Here is a 14,080-nt window from a genome sequence, read left to right on the forward strand (position 1 = left end):
AACTCTCCGTCCTGGCTGGCTCTCTTCCAGTGCGGTGAAAGGTTGGAGGTAGTAAGTACAGAACTGGCCAGGACAATGTAATCTAATTTTTTCTGCTGGGTGCAGCTACCATGACAGAAGACAGGTGGCAGAGAAAGTGCAGTTAACCTGTCATGGTAGCTGTACTCAACAGTAAAGTTGGTCAGAATTAATTTGCAGGACCCTGTCCTTCTGATATGTCAGTATCTGTGGCTGTTGGTAGGGCTTTTTACCTGACAGCAGGCGCAGCTCTTCTTTTGATTAGCGCGACATCACATGTGTGTTATGCCACAATGATGACATTTCACCAGGTCAGCTAATCAAAAGAGGAACCAAGAATGTTGTGATTTTAGAGGCGCTGCTCAGGGCTCCCTTCCAATGCCTGTAGATTACTGACGTGGCTAATGGACCTCATCTTAAGAATCGATTTGCACCAACTCTAATCAGCAGTAAAAATAGTTTCCCCTGTTCAGGCCACATCTGTACATAATACACCTTTTACTGTACTAGAAGAAACACATCCGGGTCAAAGGATTTACTTTCCCAGCTGGTCGCATCTACAGTGACAGAAGAATAATGATTGACTGTGCATACTCAGTCATTTAAGATCAGTTACATATAGTGTTGAGCATTCCGATACTGTAATATCGGGTATCGGCCGATATTCGCGGTATCGGAATTCCGATACTTAATTCCGATACTTTTACAATATCGGATACCGGAATCGGAAGTTCCCATAATGCCTGCGCTCTGCAGTGTCTGTGAAGGATGACAAGCTGGATGGCAGCGCGATCCAGCCTGTCATCAGAATGCCATCCCAGCGGGGGAGAATTCTCCTGATTGTTTAAAAGCCGGCGGGCGGTAAAAAGCCGCCGGCTTTTAAACAATCACACAGCCCCATACTGCTTCCCCGCAGCCTCCCACCCCGATCCTCCGCTCCCCTCGCCACCTCCCATCCCAATCGTAAATTAGGACCGGGCGGGGAGCGCAGCACCAAGGAGCGAAGGACCCGGGCGGGGAAGCCGGCAGTGAAAAGACTTCACCGCCGGCTTTCCCGTTCTGTGCTGCGCTTTCCCGCCGGTTATTGCAAATGAACAGCTGAGGTATCAGCTGATGCTGATCAGCTGTTCATTTGAAGTCGCCGCGTTGCCCTCAGAGGGTTCATGTGAGTTCATGCTTGACTGCATGAACTCACATGAACTTTCCCACGGCCGCACAGGTCAGCCTCACCTCCCAGACCCGTCATGATTGGTGTGTGTGCGGGGTGTGTGTGCGGGGTGTGTGTGCGGGTGTGTGTGCGGGTGTGCGCGGTGTCTGTGCGATGTGTGCGGGTGTGTGCGTGCGGTGTCTGTGTGCGGGGTGTATGCGTGCAGGCAGACATAGGCCGATGTGACACTACTACTCCCATCGGCCTATGTCTGTCCCCCGTCCACTCCTGCCAGCAGGATCAGCTCGATGGGAGCAGTAGTTCCCATCAGCCTGATCCTGCTATTTAAATTGCCCTACTGTGTCCCCAATAAATGTTAAATACATGTCATTGGTGGCCAGTGGTTACCTAAAAGAAATTAGTTCATACATTACCTGTCCCCGCCGATCGCCACCTAAAATAAAGTAAAAAATAAAAAACTACACCTATACTCACCTAGACACCTAATTCCCCGAAGCCATCGATCTCCTGTAATAAAATATAAAATAATAAACCACAACCTTATCCTTACCCCTCCGTAGCAGTCCACGAGTGTCCCACGAAGATCTCCAGTTTAGAGCAGCCACATAGAATGTGACCGCTCTGAACCGCTGCCGCCGCTAGAATGACGGGGCCGTAAGGCAGCCCCGTCATTGCATAAGCGGGTTCGCCGGAGTTCAGGCAGCGCTGCTCCGGTTAGCTCCTTTACGGCCCTGCTGTATCGTGAGAAATTCCCACGGTACAGCACTGCCGTAAAGGAGGTCTCCGGAGCTGCGCTGCCTGAATGCACTCCGGTGACCTCAGTCAGTGGCTCCCGCTGCCGGGAGCGGACGTGTTCCCGGCAGCGTGAGCTTACAGCAGCCATGCACAGCTGTCACCATCTCCAGATGTGACAGCTGTGCATGGGAGATCAGCGCAGGAACGTGGACAGGTAACTATTATTTTTAGTAAACTAAGAATTAAATAAAATTGTGTGTTTTATTTCAAATAAATTATTTTTTTCTGAGTGTAGTGTGTTTTTTCTTTTTAACACTTTGTAGGTTAGTAATGGGGGTGTCTTATAGACGCCCATCATTACTAACCTGGGCTTCATGGCAGCTGGCACTGACATGAACCCCACCACTATTACCCCCTGCCACCGCACCAGGGCAGCGTGGAAGAGCGAGGCTAAGTGCCAGAGTTGGCGCATCCTATGGATGCGCCATTTCTGGGGCGGCTGACGACTGGTGTTTCTAGCCTGGGAGGGGGCCAATATTCATGGCACCCTTCCTGGGCTATTAATATCAGCCCCCAGCTGTCTGCCTAGCCTTTGCTAGCTATTAAAATAGGGGGGACCCCACGTCATTGTTTTTGGGGGGGTCCCCCATTTTAATAGCTAGTAAAGGCTAGGCAGACAGCTGGGGGCTGATATTAGTAGCCTGGGAAGCTCCGTGGGTTTTACCCCCTTCCCAGGCTTCAAACATCTGCCCCAGCCGTCTGCTTAACCTCCGCTAGAGACTAAAATTATGGGGGATCCCACGCCAATTTTTTTTTAAATAAATCCTTTATTTTAACACTAAATGACAAGTACAGTAATCAACACTGTCACTGTACTTCATATATATGTGACTGACATGTTTCTATCTATCTAATCTATGTGTGATTCTCTATTCTTTCTATTCTAAATTGTCGGGTACAGATGCTGAATTGCCGGCCGGCTTTCTTAAAGAGACGGTGCATGAAAACACTATTATTTTTTTAAATAAATCCTTTACACTAAATGACAAGTACAGTAAGCAACACTGTCACTGTACTTCATATATATGTGACTGACATGTTTCTATCTATCTAATCTATGTGTGAAGCTCTATTCTTTCTGTTATAAATTGTCGGGTACCGCTGCTGAATTGCCGGCCGGCTTTTTTAAAGAGACGGTGCACGAAAACACTAATATTTTTTTTAATAAATCCTTTACACTAAATGACAAGTACAGTAAGCAACACTGTCACTGTACTTCATATATATGTGACTGACATGTTTCTATCTATCTAATCTATGTGTGAAGCTCTATTCTTTCTGTTGTAAATTGTCGGGTACCGGTGTATGCCGCTGATGAATTGCCGGCTTTTCATGTCATTCTACATTATTCTTAGTTGTTTTCCTTCATGTAGAATTAACCTACAAGGAAAGAAAGGGTTTATTTTCATTCCGATATTTGTGTCCCATTGACTTGCATTGGTTTCCGGTATCGGAATCGGCGATATCCGATACTTTTTGGGTATCGGCCCGATCCAATCCGATACGATATTTCCTGATATCGGAAGGTATCGCTCAACACTAGTTACATACACAGATCAACAGTGCAGGCATTATTAAAAATATAAATATCTTTATAATAAGGCATTATTTTTAACATAGGTATTGGACAACACAGCATTTAAATTAAGACAGATATTCAGTAGGTCAAGAGACAGGAGCGATTGTTCATATGAGCCTGAATGTTGACTCTTATATGTTGAATGCCTGCTGATTACCTATTGTATTAGCAACTGCAGTTTATTCTATTTTTTATTATATTTTATACTCAAAAATAAAAAATTAAAACACACAATTATTATACAAAAATGAATCATTCCTAAAGCTTTCCTATATTAAAAATGACCACAATAAACATACAGTATTTAGCGAAACTAAAGGCTTAATATTTATTTTGGAGGCTGTAGTTTTTACACCATTTCTGACAGTTTAATTTGCACCAATAATTTTGGATCAGATTTTAATTTTCTTCTTAAATGGGTTCTCCAATAATGTAATAATATGGCCGCCTTCAAATAATTCAAACACCAGCCTGTCCTAGTCATGTGTCAGGATGGGCTTCAGTCTGAAGAAACACAGCTCCAGAGACCTGGGTTTCAACTGACAGAGTAGCTGTATCATAAGCACATGTACATCCATGAGCCAAGGAGAAGGACTGCAACACTAGAAGAATCTTCTCTTTGGCTGACTGAGCACAGAGGATAGAGGCTGGAAAAAAATAATTTGTGCTGTCAGCCGAAGAAAATAATTATTTCTTCTTATGTCACAACCTTTTTCCAGCAGCACTGTGTTACAATGCTGGAGTAGTCCTGCTGGAAGACAGTGGTCGAAGGAGCACAAGCAGGAACAGCAAGCGGTTATAGATGTACTTGGATATAACAAAGGATTTGTATGGAACAATCCGTAGATGAATGAGAACAGTCTGCAAAAGTATGTTCAGGAGTTGAGACTGGAACTAAGCTAACAGCTAGACACAATACTCAAGCAATGAGTGAGAAATCCATGTGGCTTTAAGTAGGCCCAAACAGGAAACAAGATGGATTCCAAGGTTCAGAATCTGCCATCTTAGTAAAGGGCAATTGCAGAACACAACAGCAGCCTCCAGTGTTAAGGAGTGGGATTGCAGCATAATTATTAAGGTGTACAATAGCAGCCACTAGTGGTCAAACTGTAGAAAGACAACAGGAATTCTGTCACACTGGCATCTGTGCTTACGATGCAGCATCTCAGTCAGTTCACTGCAAAAAAGCAGTAGTTTTGCAGTAAAAATGCATGGGTCCTTTAACCCCTTCATGACTGGGTCATTTTCCGTTTTTGCACTTTCGTTTTTTGCTCCCCTTCCTCCCAGAGCCATAACTTTTTTTATTTTTTGGTCAATATGGCCATGTGAGGGCTTGTTTTTTGCGGGACGAGTTGTACGTTTAAACGACATCATTGGTTTTAACATATAGTGTGCTGGAAAATGGGAAAAAAATGCCAATTGTGGTGAAATTGCAAAAAAAGTGCAATTCCACAGTTGTTGTTTTGTTTTTTACCATGTTCACTAAATTCTAAAACTGAACTGCCATTATGATTCTTCATGTCATTATGAGTTCGTAGACACCAAACATGTTTAGGTTCTTTTTTATTTAAATGGAGAAAAAAAATCCAAAGTTTGCAAAAAAAAAACAAACAAAAAAAATGGTGCCATTTTCTGAGACCTGTAGCATCTCCACTTTTCGCGATCTGGGGCTGGGTGAGGGCTTATTTTTTGTGCACCGAGCTGACATTTTTATTGATATAATTTTGGTGTAGATACAATGTTTTCATTGCCCATTATTGCATTTTATTGCAATGTAGCAGCGACCAAAAAAAAGTAATTTTGGCGGTTTTTTTTCGTTACGCCATTTACCGATTGGATTAATTATTATTTTATACTGATAGATCGGGCGATTCTGAATGCGGCGATACCAAATATGTGTATGTGATTTTTTTTTATTGTTTTATTTTGAATGGTGTGAAGGAGGGTGATTTAAACTTTTTTTTTTACATTTTTAAAAAACACTTTTTTAACTTTTTGCATGCTTCAATAGTCTCCATAGGAGACATGAAGCTGCACTTATCTGATCGCCTGTGGTGCACACCGGCGATGATCAGATCGCCTGTGTGCAGCAAAAATGCTCACTTGAGCGACGACCGCTCAGAGATTGACAGCGGCATTTAACTAGTTAACAGCCACAGGTGGATGGCAATTGACCCGGCCCCAGATCCTGAAAAATGGAGACGCTACATTTTACAAAAATGGCGATGGCAGTGGTGGATCAGTAAGGTGAGCATAAAATGCTTGTTTTTTTATTTTATGACATTTAAAGGTAATTTTTCAGATTTTTTTTAATGGCCGGACAACTACTTTATGGTGAATATTTAAAAGCTATTACAGATATAATCATTTTCTCACCTGAAGAATGTTCAGTCTTGTTAATACAGAGTTCCTGGATCAGTTGATTAATGTTTAGTTTGTTTTCGTCTTTTCTATATGTATAAACTGAAAGAAAAAAAAGATCATCTAAATGAGAAGGAGTGAACAAAAGGTCTGGTTCTCTAACATCTTACAGGTATATTTTCAAGAAACCGATTTGCTGCAGAAATCTCCACAAATATCCAAGTCATATGAATAAGTAATAATAGTTATAAAGTAACTACTGGATAAGGAGGAAGGGAAGGGGTTGCAGCTACAGTACATCTGGTAATTATTAGAGATGAAAAAATGATTTGGAGGACCCTGATCCAGCAGCCACAGTCTACAACCTTGTGAACCTCTCCATACATGCCGGCATCCTCTTTTGATTAGTTGACCTTGTTGCAATGTCCGGCCTTCAGTGCATCATATCAATAAGTCCGACTAATCAAAGAGGAGCTGAGAATGTCAGCAAGTAGGAGATTCACACAGCCATGGTTAGGAGACCATGGACTACCAATGTGGCTACTGGACCCTGTGAATCCTTTTGATCAAATCTAGTAACTATTAGCATAGTTCATGTAATATTCATCAGTAATGTAGATGTGGTATAAATAGACAGCAATACGGTACATGTAGCAGTGGTATTTAGTAGGACAGTACATGTATTACAGGTAGAGAGCTGTACAGTACAGATAGTACAGGTAGAGAGCTGTACAGTGCACGTAATAAAGATAGAAAACAGTACAGTACCTTTAGCACAGGTCTAAAGTACTGGAGTACATGTAGCACAGGTAGAAAGCAGTAAACAAAAATCTGTGTACTACAGGTAGAGAGCAGTACAGTACATATAGTACAGGTAGAGAGCAGTACAGTACATGTAGTACAGGTAGAAAGCAGTACTGTACATGTAGAATAGGTAGCAATGTAGTACAGTACATGTAGCATAGGTAAAAACCAGAAGCAGTACAGTACAAGTAGCATGGGCAGACTGCAGAATAGTACATGTAGTACAAGTTAGAACATAATTTAGCAACTTGTATGTGTCGCGCCCCCAGGGCAATGGGGTACTCGGAGTCTGGGCCGGTAGATGCTGGGGAAAAGGGGAATCTGTCACAGTGGCTGGCCCGGTCCGTGGCCCAGGGCGGACAACTAAAAAGGGGGGAAAGTTTATATGGGATTTATAGTTCGATTGTGATGCCACCTGTGGTTTCTGGTAATTTGTACCAGCGCTGCTGCCGACCTCTGAGGCAGTTGATAAGGCAGCTGGGATGGAACGGCTCCCCACAGGTGGAGCGGACCTCAGGGCAGTGTCGAGTTTGATGGTGGGTGGTAATGCTGGGGCTTGTAGTGCAGGCGGGATGGCGCAGCAGGAGTAACTGACAGAGACAGGGGATTCGCTTCAATACCTTTACTGGTGCGGATGTCAAGTACGGTCCAGGGTACTCGGTAGGATGGGTGCACTTCAGGACTTCTCCCCAGTGAGTGGGTTTAAGGCCTCCTGGTCCGTGTCTGCCTCTCTGTATGCTCCTGGCCAGCCTGCAACTGGGCCTAGCTTATGTGTCGTGCTGTTCCTTCACCTGTCGCTCAGTAGTAGGACCTTCTGCTGGCAACCACTATCCCTGGTTGCTGGGGCCTTCGTGGTTCCTGATCCTTTAATGAGTTCAGCTTCAGGTCTGCCAGGGACTTGTAGTCCTCCTGGTATGCCGGTGATCCCTACTGGGTATAAAGGACCCTGTAGATGCGGACCCGGTGTCCGGTTTGTATATTCGGGGTGAGCCTATGATGCTCCTCTGTCCCTCAACTCCTCTCTCCTCTCCTCTTTGCCTCCAGCCACACTCGGGGCCCTCAGAACTCAGCAGCAGACGTGCTGCGTCTTCGCTGCTCTCAGCGTTTGCATGCTCTCAGACTCTCTGACTCACTGCCTGGTTCCAACCTCCATATATTTATCCCTAACGGGCTCCCTCTGGTGGTATGAGGTGGAAGGGTGGAGGTGTTTGTATTTAATGAGGGCCTCTTGTGGAGAAGTCCATTCAAGCACCCTGGGTCCTGTGGTACCTGTGAACAGCAGGGTGCTACATTCCCCTCTAGTACAATTCAGTACTCCTGGACTGAAGCATTTTTTAAAAATAGGTTAACAACAATAACAACAACAATAATTATAGAGTTACAGTATGTCCCGTAACCAGGTGTCCATTTCACTGATGATGTAACAAGAGTAACATGAGGGACCCGCCTGAAAACCCTCAACGTAGGCCCTGGGCGTGGCTACAGGGCATAAGTGATCCAGGTGCTGGACCACGTCTTCGGCCACGCCAAACAGGTTTTTTTTCTGTGGTCAAATAAGGAGCACTTTGATAAGTGCAAACTATATACATGAACAGTTTTTGGCTGCTCACAGTCCTCAGCCTACAAGTCTTTGTACCCTGACGGGTAACTAAATGCACACATATTATTGACAATTTATGCAATAAATAATAGGCAATACCCAACTGGGTAACTATTTACATGGTAGACACTTCGTGCTTATTCCCTAAACCTATCAGGGATTTGTCCTTGTGTGCTGTGTGTGGACCTTCGTAGCACTGGGGTGTCACTAGTGTCTATGCATGCCCTCTCTGTTAATCTAGCAGGTGTACGTGCTGGTAGATTATAGAACTGCCTTAATCTCTCTATGGGACTGGCAAGTACACTGTCCACTGGGCCTTCAGGCTCTGTCTCAATGGGTGATCCTCCTCTTACTGGGGACTCTTCCTATTCCTGTGCAGGTTCTTCTAGAGCGCTCACAGGTTCTTCTTGTGGCTGATAGACGTGTTTTACGGGTATAATCACTGCTCCATCAAGTTGAGGCCAGTCCGCAGGGAAATCTCCTAGAACTGTGTGAAGCACGTCTTCCTTGGGCTCTTCCGGTGCTATAGGAGGTACTTCTTCTTCCGTTGTCTTCAGTAGACTTGGGCACACTTTCAGGTGGTCTCTTGAGACTGTTGCAGTTGTTTTACCTCCATCTTTGCTAATCAGGCAGGTTTTACTGTTGTCAAACTTGGAGTTCAATACTGTGTAGGGTTCTCTTTCCCACTGGTCATCGAGCTTGTGAATTCTTCTCTTCCGCTTTAGCACTATCTTTCCAGGTGCCAAGGGTTCTGCTGGTGCATGTTTATTGCACTGCTCTTCCTGTCTTTTCCTTACTCTGTTCAGACTGTCTTTGACACAGGCCTGTACTCTCCTGTACTGCTCTTGCCGACATGTATCCCAGTCTTCAGTGGACATATCTGCTTCAGGTTCTACCACTCCGAGTTCCAGGTCCATGGGCAATTTCCCAGGTCTTGCTCTCATGAGGTACACTGGGGTACAATTTGTAGAACTCACAGGTATGTGATTATACAGATCTACCAGGTCAGGTAGCTTGTCTGGCCACTGATATCTTTCCTCCAAGGGTAAGGTTTTCTGCAGGTCTATGATGATGTTGTTCATTTTCTCACACAAACCATTGGTCTGAGGGTGGTACAGCGTAGTCCAGATCTTTTTGCACCCGTACAGGTGGCAGAATTCTTTAAACAGCTCGGCTTCAAAGGCAGGGCCTTGATCCGTCAGTACTTTGTCCGGGTATCCATGGGGCCTGCAGAAGTATGCTTGGAACGTTCTTGCTGTAGTTTCTGCTGTCAGATCCTTGACAGGGGCTACCACCAGGAACCGGGAATAATGATCCACCATGGTCAGTGGATAAGAATAACCTGACCTGCTGGGTGACAGCTTGACGTGATCCAGAGCGACAATCTCCAGGGGCTGGGTTGTTTTGATGGACTGCAAGGGTGCTTCTGGCTGCCATAGTCTTTCATTCTGAAGCTACAGGGCCCACAATTCCAGCACCACCTCTCTATGGAACTCCGCATTCCAACCCAGTAGAATCGGTCCTTCAGCAGGGTTTCCAGCTTCTTCCAGCCAAAGTGACCTGCTTGATCATGGTAGGCCTCTAACACCATCTGGATATCCGACCTGGGTACAACTGTAGCGCCCCGAGGGCTCGGTTGCTACAGGGGTATTGCACCTCAACCAGAGGTGTGATATTCCACTCCCAGGTAAGGATGGAGTGTGGACCAGGGCTCAGTTAGCTGCACACACACACACTCCCCATTTCCGGGGGACAGCTCGACGGTGCTCCCAGCTGCGGGCAAAACTGACCATGTCCCTGGCTGGAATGGGGAGGGGGGAGAGAACCCAGTAGTGTGGGAGCAGAAAGGCGGCAGTTTCTGGGAGCACAGGAAGGAGCTCATTGGGTGCAGGTCACCTGAGCTCAGCACAGAGAAGCAGATAAAAGGTGGGAGCCATCTTAAGAGAGAGAGAGAAGTAGAGTAGTAGCTCAGTCAGAGCAGAAGAGAGAGAGAGCTTCAGGGAGCAGCAGCTCAAGCTGAGCTCAGCTCCACGAGGCAGGCCTAAAGAGAAGGCCGGGGCCAGAAAGAAGAACAGGAGAAGGAGAAGGAAGGAAGGAGAAGAGACAGAGGAGTGAAAGGGCTCCAGAAACAAGAAGGCAGAAGGGACCCTAAGAGAGCAGAACGGTCAGCAACCGTTGCATACCCCATTATACTGGGTGGAAGGGTCAGGCTGTGGAAAGGTATCGGATTTCTAAGTTGGTGGAGGCGAATCTACCCTCAGCCAAGAACCGGAGGTTGTGACCATTTATTGGTGCAACCCCCCGCTAAACCTGCTAGGAAGGCACCATATAGGATAGCGGGAAGTGAAGGCCAACGCTTACCTGACACGGTCCACGGTAGCCGGACAGAAGTCAGGACACTGGTGGGGCATGAGAGGCCAGAGAAAGGACAGAAGGGGGTCCTGTGCCATACTCCTGAATTGCCTGGGGGTTGACGGAGCTCCTCACCTGGTGGACGCAGCACGGCTCGGGCAGTCCTTGCTGACAGAAGTGACTCGGATAACAACTGTGAGTAAAAGACCCTGGACTGCATCATTGGACTCTGCGTGATTTCTGCTGTGCCTGCACCATCACCCCCAGCATCCACCTACATTGCCCTGAGGCTACACTCTTCCCGTGGGGAGTCATCCTACCCCTGTGCTGCACACTAACACCAGCCTCAGCGGTCTGCCTTGCAGCGGTGGTTATCTCTGACTGCAATCCACGGGTGGCGTAGTCGGACATTCACAAATCTATAAATAGACTGCCACAGTATTTGGTCTGACCACCCTGAGCCACGGGATCGGGTTGCCACTACTACCCCCAGCATCATACAGAAGCCCGTTCCGGGTACCTCACGGCCCAGGGGGCGAGTCACAACAATCTGCCACACCATTTCATGGGTCTTGGGATTGACATATCTTCTGCACAGCTTCTCTCTGTAGATGAACAGCCAGCTTCTTTCATTCCACAGTTGCTTGGCTTGTGGAGGAGCATCCTTCTCCAGGTGAGAACCTTCCTGGGTGATCAGTCTTTTGATAAGGCTGACAACCGGGTCACTGTCCTGGGTCTCCTTCCAACTGTGGTGGGGTAGAGGATTCAGCGTCCTTCCCTGACGTCTCCTGGTGACGTATTGCTCATGGACCACTCCGCTTCGGTGGAAAGCAGGTAATTCAACTTCCTCTAAATTATCCACTTCATCCTCGGTGTCTGACTGGTGAGGCATCCTTGACAGGGCATCAGCATTGGTGTTCTTGTGACCTGCCCGGTACTTGATGGTGAACTGATAATTTGACAGTCTGGCCACACAACGCTGTTCCATGGCTCCCAACCTGGCTGTCTCCAGGTGTGTCAAGGGATTGTTGTCAGTAAAGGCTGTGAATTTCGTTGAGGCTAGGTAATGCTTGAACCTTTCAGTGATAGCCCAGACCAAGGCCAGGAACTCCAGCTTGAAGGAACTGTAGTTCTCCGGGTTCCTCTCGGTAGGGCGTAGCTTCCTGCTGGCATACGCAATTACCTTCTCTCTTCCATTTTGATTCTGGGACAACACAGCTCCCAGTCCCTCGTTGTTGGCGTCGGTGTACAGCAGAAAAGGCTGGCTGTATACAGGGTAAGCCAGGATTTCTTCACCAGTCAGGATTTCCTTCATTACTGCAAATGATTCAGCCTGTTCTTTGCCCCACTGAAGTGGGGGACTCTTTCCTCTTTTGGACTGTCCTACCAAGAGGTCTTGTAGAGGTGCTACATTTGTGGTATAGTCCTTTATGAACCTCCTATAGTACCCGACCAGTCCCAGGAATTGCCGTACTTCTTTGATGCTTCTCGGCTCAGGCCACTTCTGGGTGGCAGTGACCTTCTCCGGGTCTTGTGCTACTCCCTCTGAGCTGACTACGTGCCCCAGGTACTGAACCTTCTGCTTGAGCAAGTGGCATTTAGAAGGCTTTAGTTTCATCCCATACCGGGACAATGCTTCAAATACCTCCGCAAGGTGCTTCAGATGGTCCCCATACGTCCTCGAGTACACAATAAAGTCATCCAGGTACAGCAGCACTGTCTAGAAATTCCGATGTCCCAAGCAACACTCCATCAGCCTCTGGAACGTTCCGGGTGCATTGCAGAGTCCAAACGGCATACTGTTGAACTCGCACAGTCCCATCGGGGTGGTGAAGGCCGTCTTCTCCCGGTCTTCCTCAGCAACAGAGACTTGCCAGTACCCGCTAGTGAGATCCAGTGTAGAGAAGTAATTGGCAGATTTTAGTGCAGCCAGGGAGTCCTCTATACGGGGCAAAGGGTATGCATCTTTATGTGTTATGCGATTAATCTGTCTATAATCTACACACATCTTCATGCTACCATCCTTTTTCCTGACCAGGACCAGGGGAGCTGCCCAGGGGCTACAGCTATCCCTTACTACCCCTGCCCTTTTCATGTCATGTAACATTTCCTTGGCTTTCTGATAATGTGCTGGTGGTATGGGTCGGTAACGCTCCTTAATGGGTGGATGGTTACCGGTGGGTATGTGGTGTTGTACCCCTTTAACCCTTCCAAAAGTCAAGTGGGTGTTTACTAAACACTTGTTCATATTCCTGAACCACTCTGTAAACACCGTGTTTCTGATGGACAGGAGTGGCGTCAGTCCCCACATGGAGCTGTTGACACCAATCAAACAGCTGAGCTTCAGAGTCATTGTCCTCCACTGTATCTGGTGGGGTCAAGGATTCCACTGTGTGTATGGCATCATCATTCACAGTATACAATCTAGCAACAGTGGCATACCTTGGCAATTTGACTTCCTCCTCCCCACAATTTAGGAGTCGTACGGGCACCCTCCCATTGCGTACGTCAACTACCCCTCTAGCAGTTAAGAGTGTAGGTCTGTGCTCTGAGCTAATGGGCTCCACTACCGCCTGGTAGTTCTGTCCCTTAAGACCTATTGCTGCCCTACACCAAATCAGCATCTCACTCATTGGGGGAATCACAATGGGTATCGGGTCTGTCACCCGTACATTACCAATCTCACCACCTGTTAGCTTTACCTGTTGCTGGTACAGGAGGGCTCGTATCCAGGGGAGGAGTCCTGAGGAGATAATTTGCATATTCCCACTGCATTTTGGGGTAAGTGAAGAGTCTCCGCGAGCTCAAATATCACTGGATTTTGGCTGTTGGAGCTGAAAAGAGGACATCGGTAAACCAGGGGAGGAGTCCTGAGGAGATAATTTGCATATTCCCACTGCATTTTGGGGTAAGTGAAGAGTCTCCGCGAGCTCAAAGATCACTGGATTTTGGCTGTTGGAGCTGAAAAGAGGACATCGGCATTTTGAAGCTTTTTTTTGAAGCTTTTTTCACTGTTTTCAGAACATTAACAGTAAGAACATGGAAGAGTCCAGGAGCCATTTGGTGAGCTGCATATCCTGCTACATGTTCACAGACTTGCCAGTGGAAAAGCCAAACTTCACATGCCAGAAATGCAAGCTTGTCTCCCTGAAGAGAGGTTAACTACCTTGAAAATCATTAAGGAAGGTGAAGAGTTCTTAGACAGAGCAGAATTATCTCTTCATGATTCAGAAAGAGAAGAAATTCGAACTGCACCTGAGGAAACAGAGGAATGGAAGCATGTGACCCACAGAAGCAGGAGGATCGAGAGGCAGTCAGCACCCATACTGCTCAGGAACCAGTACCAGGCTCTCACGCAGGAGAACCATGAAGAAATACAGCAAAATAAGACTTTGCCAGCAAT

The 14,080-nt window shown here is 46.7% G+C and overlaps 1 protein-coding gene across 1 annotated transcript in view; it reads right to left on the minus strand.

The window, feature by feature from the left end:
- Positions 1–14,080, minus strand: part of LOC141273288 (uncharacterized) — a 150,745-nt gene that overhangs the window by 74,197 nt on the left and 62,468 nt on the right. The window contains exon 6 of the mRNA XM_073684916.1: positions 5,937–6,023. Coding sequence (XP_073541017.1) covers positions 5,937–6,023 — 87 coding nt within the window. The remainder of the gene's footprint in view (positions 1–5,936; positions 6,024–14,080) is intronic.

Source organism: Phyllobates terribilis, unplaced genomic scaffold, assembly GCF_046119375.1.
Source record: "Phyllobates terribilis strain yellow unplaced genomic scaffold, ASM4611937v1 Scaffold_5__5_contigs__length_657084704, whole genome shotgun sequence".
In the NCBI taxonomy this organism is placed as follows: domain Eukaryota; kingdom Metazoa; phylum Chordata; class Amphibia; order Anura; family Dendrobatidae; genus Phyllobates; species Phyllobates terribilis.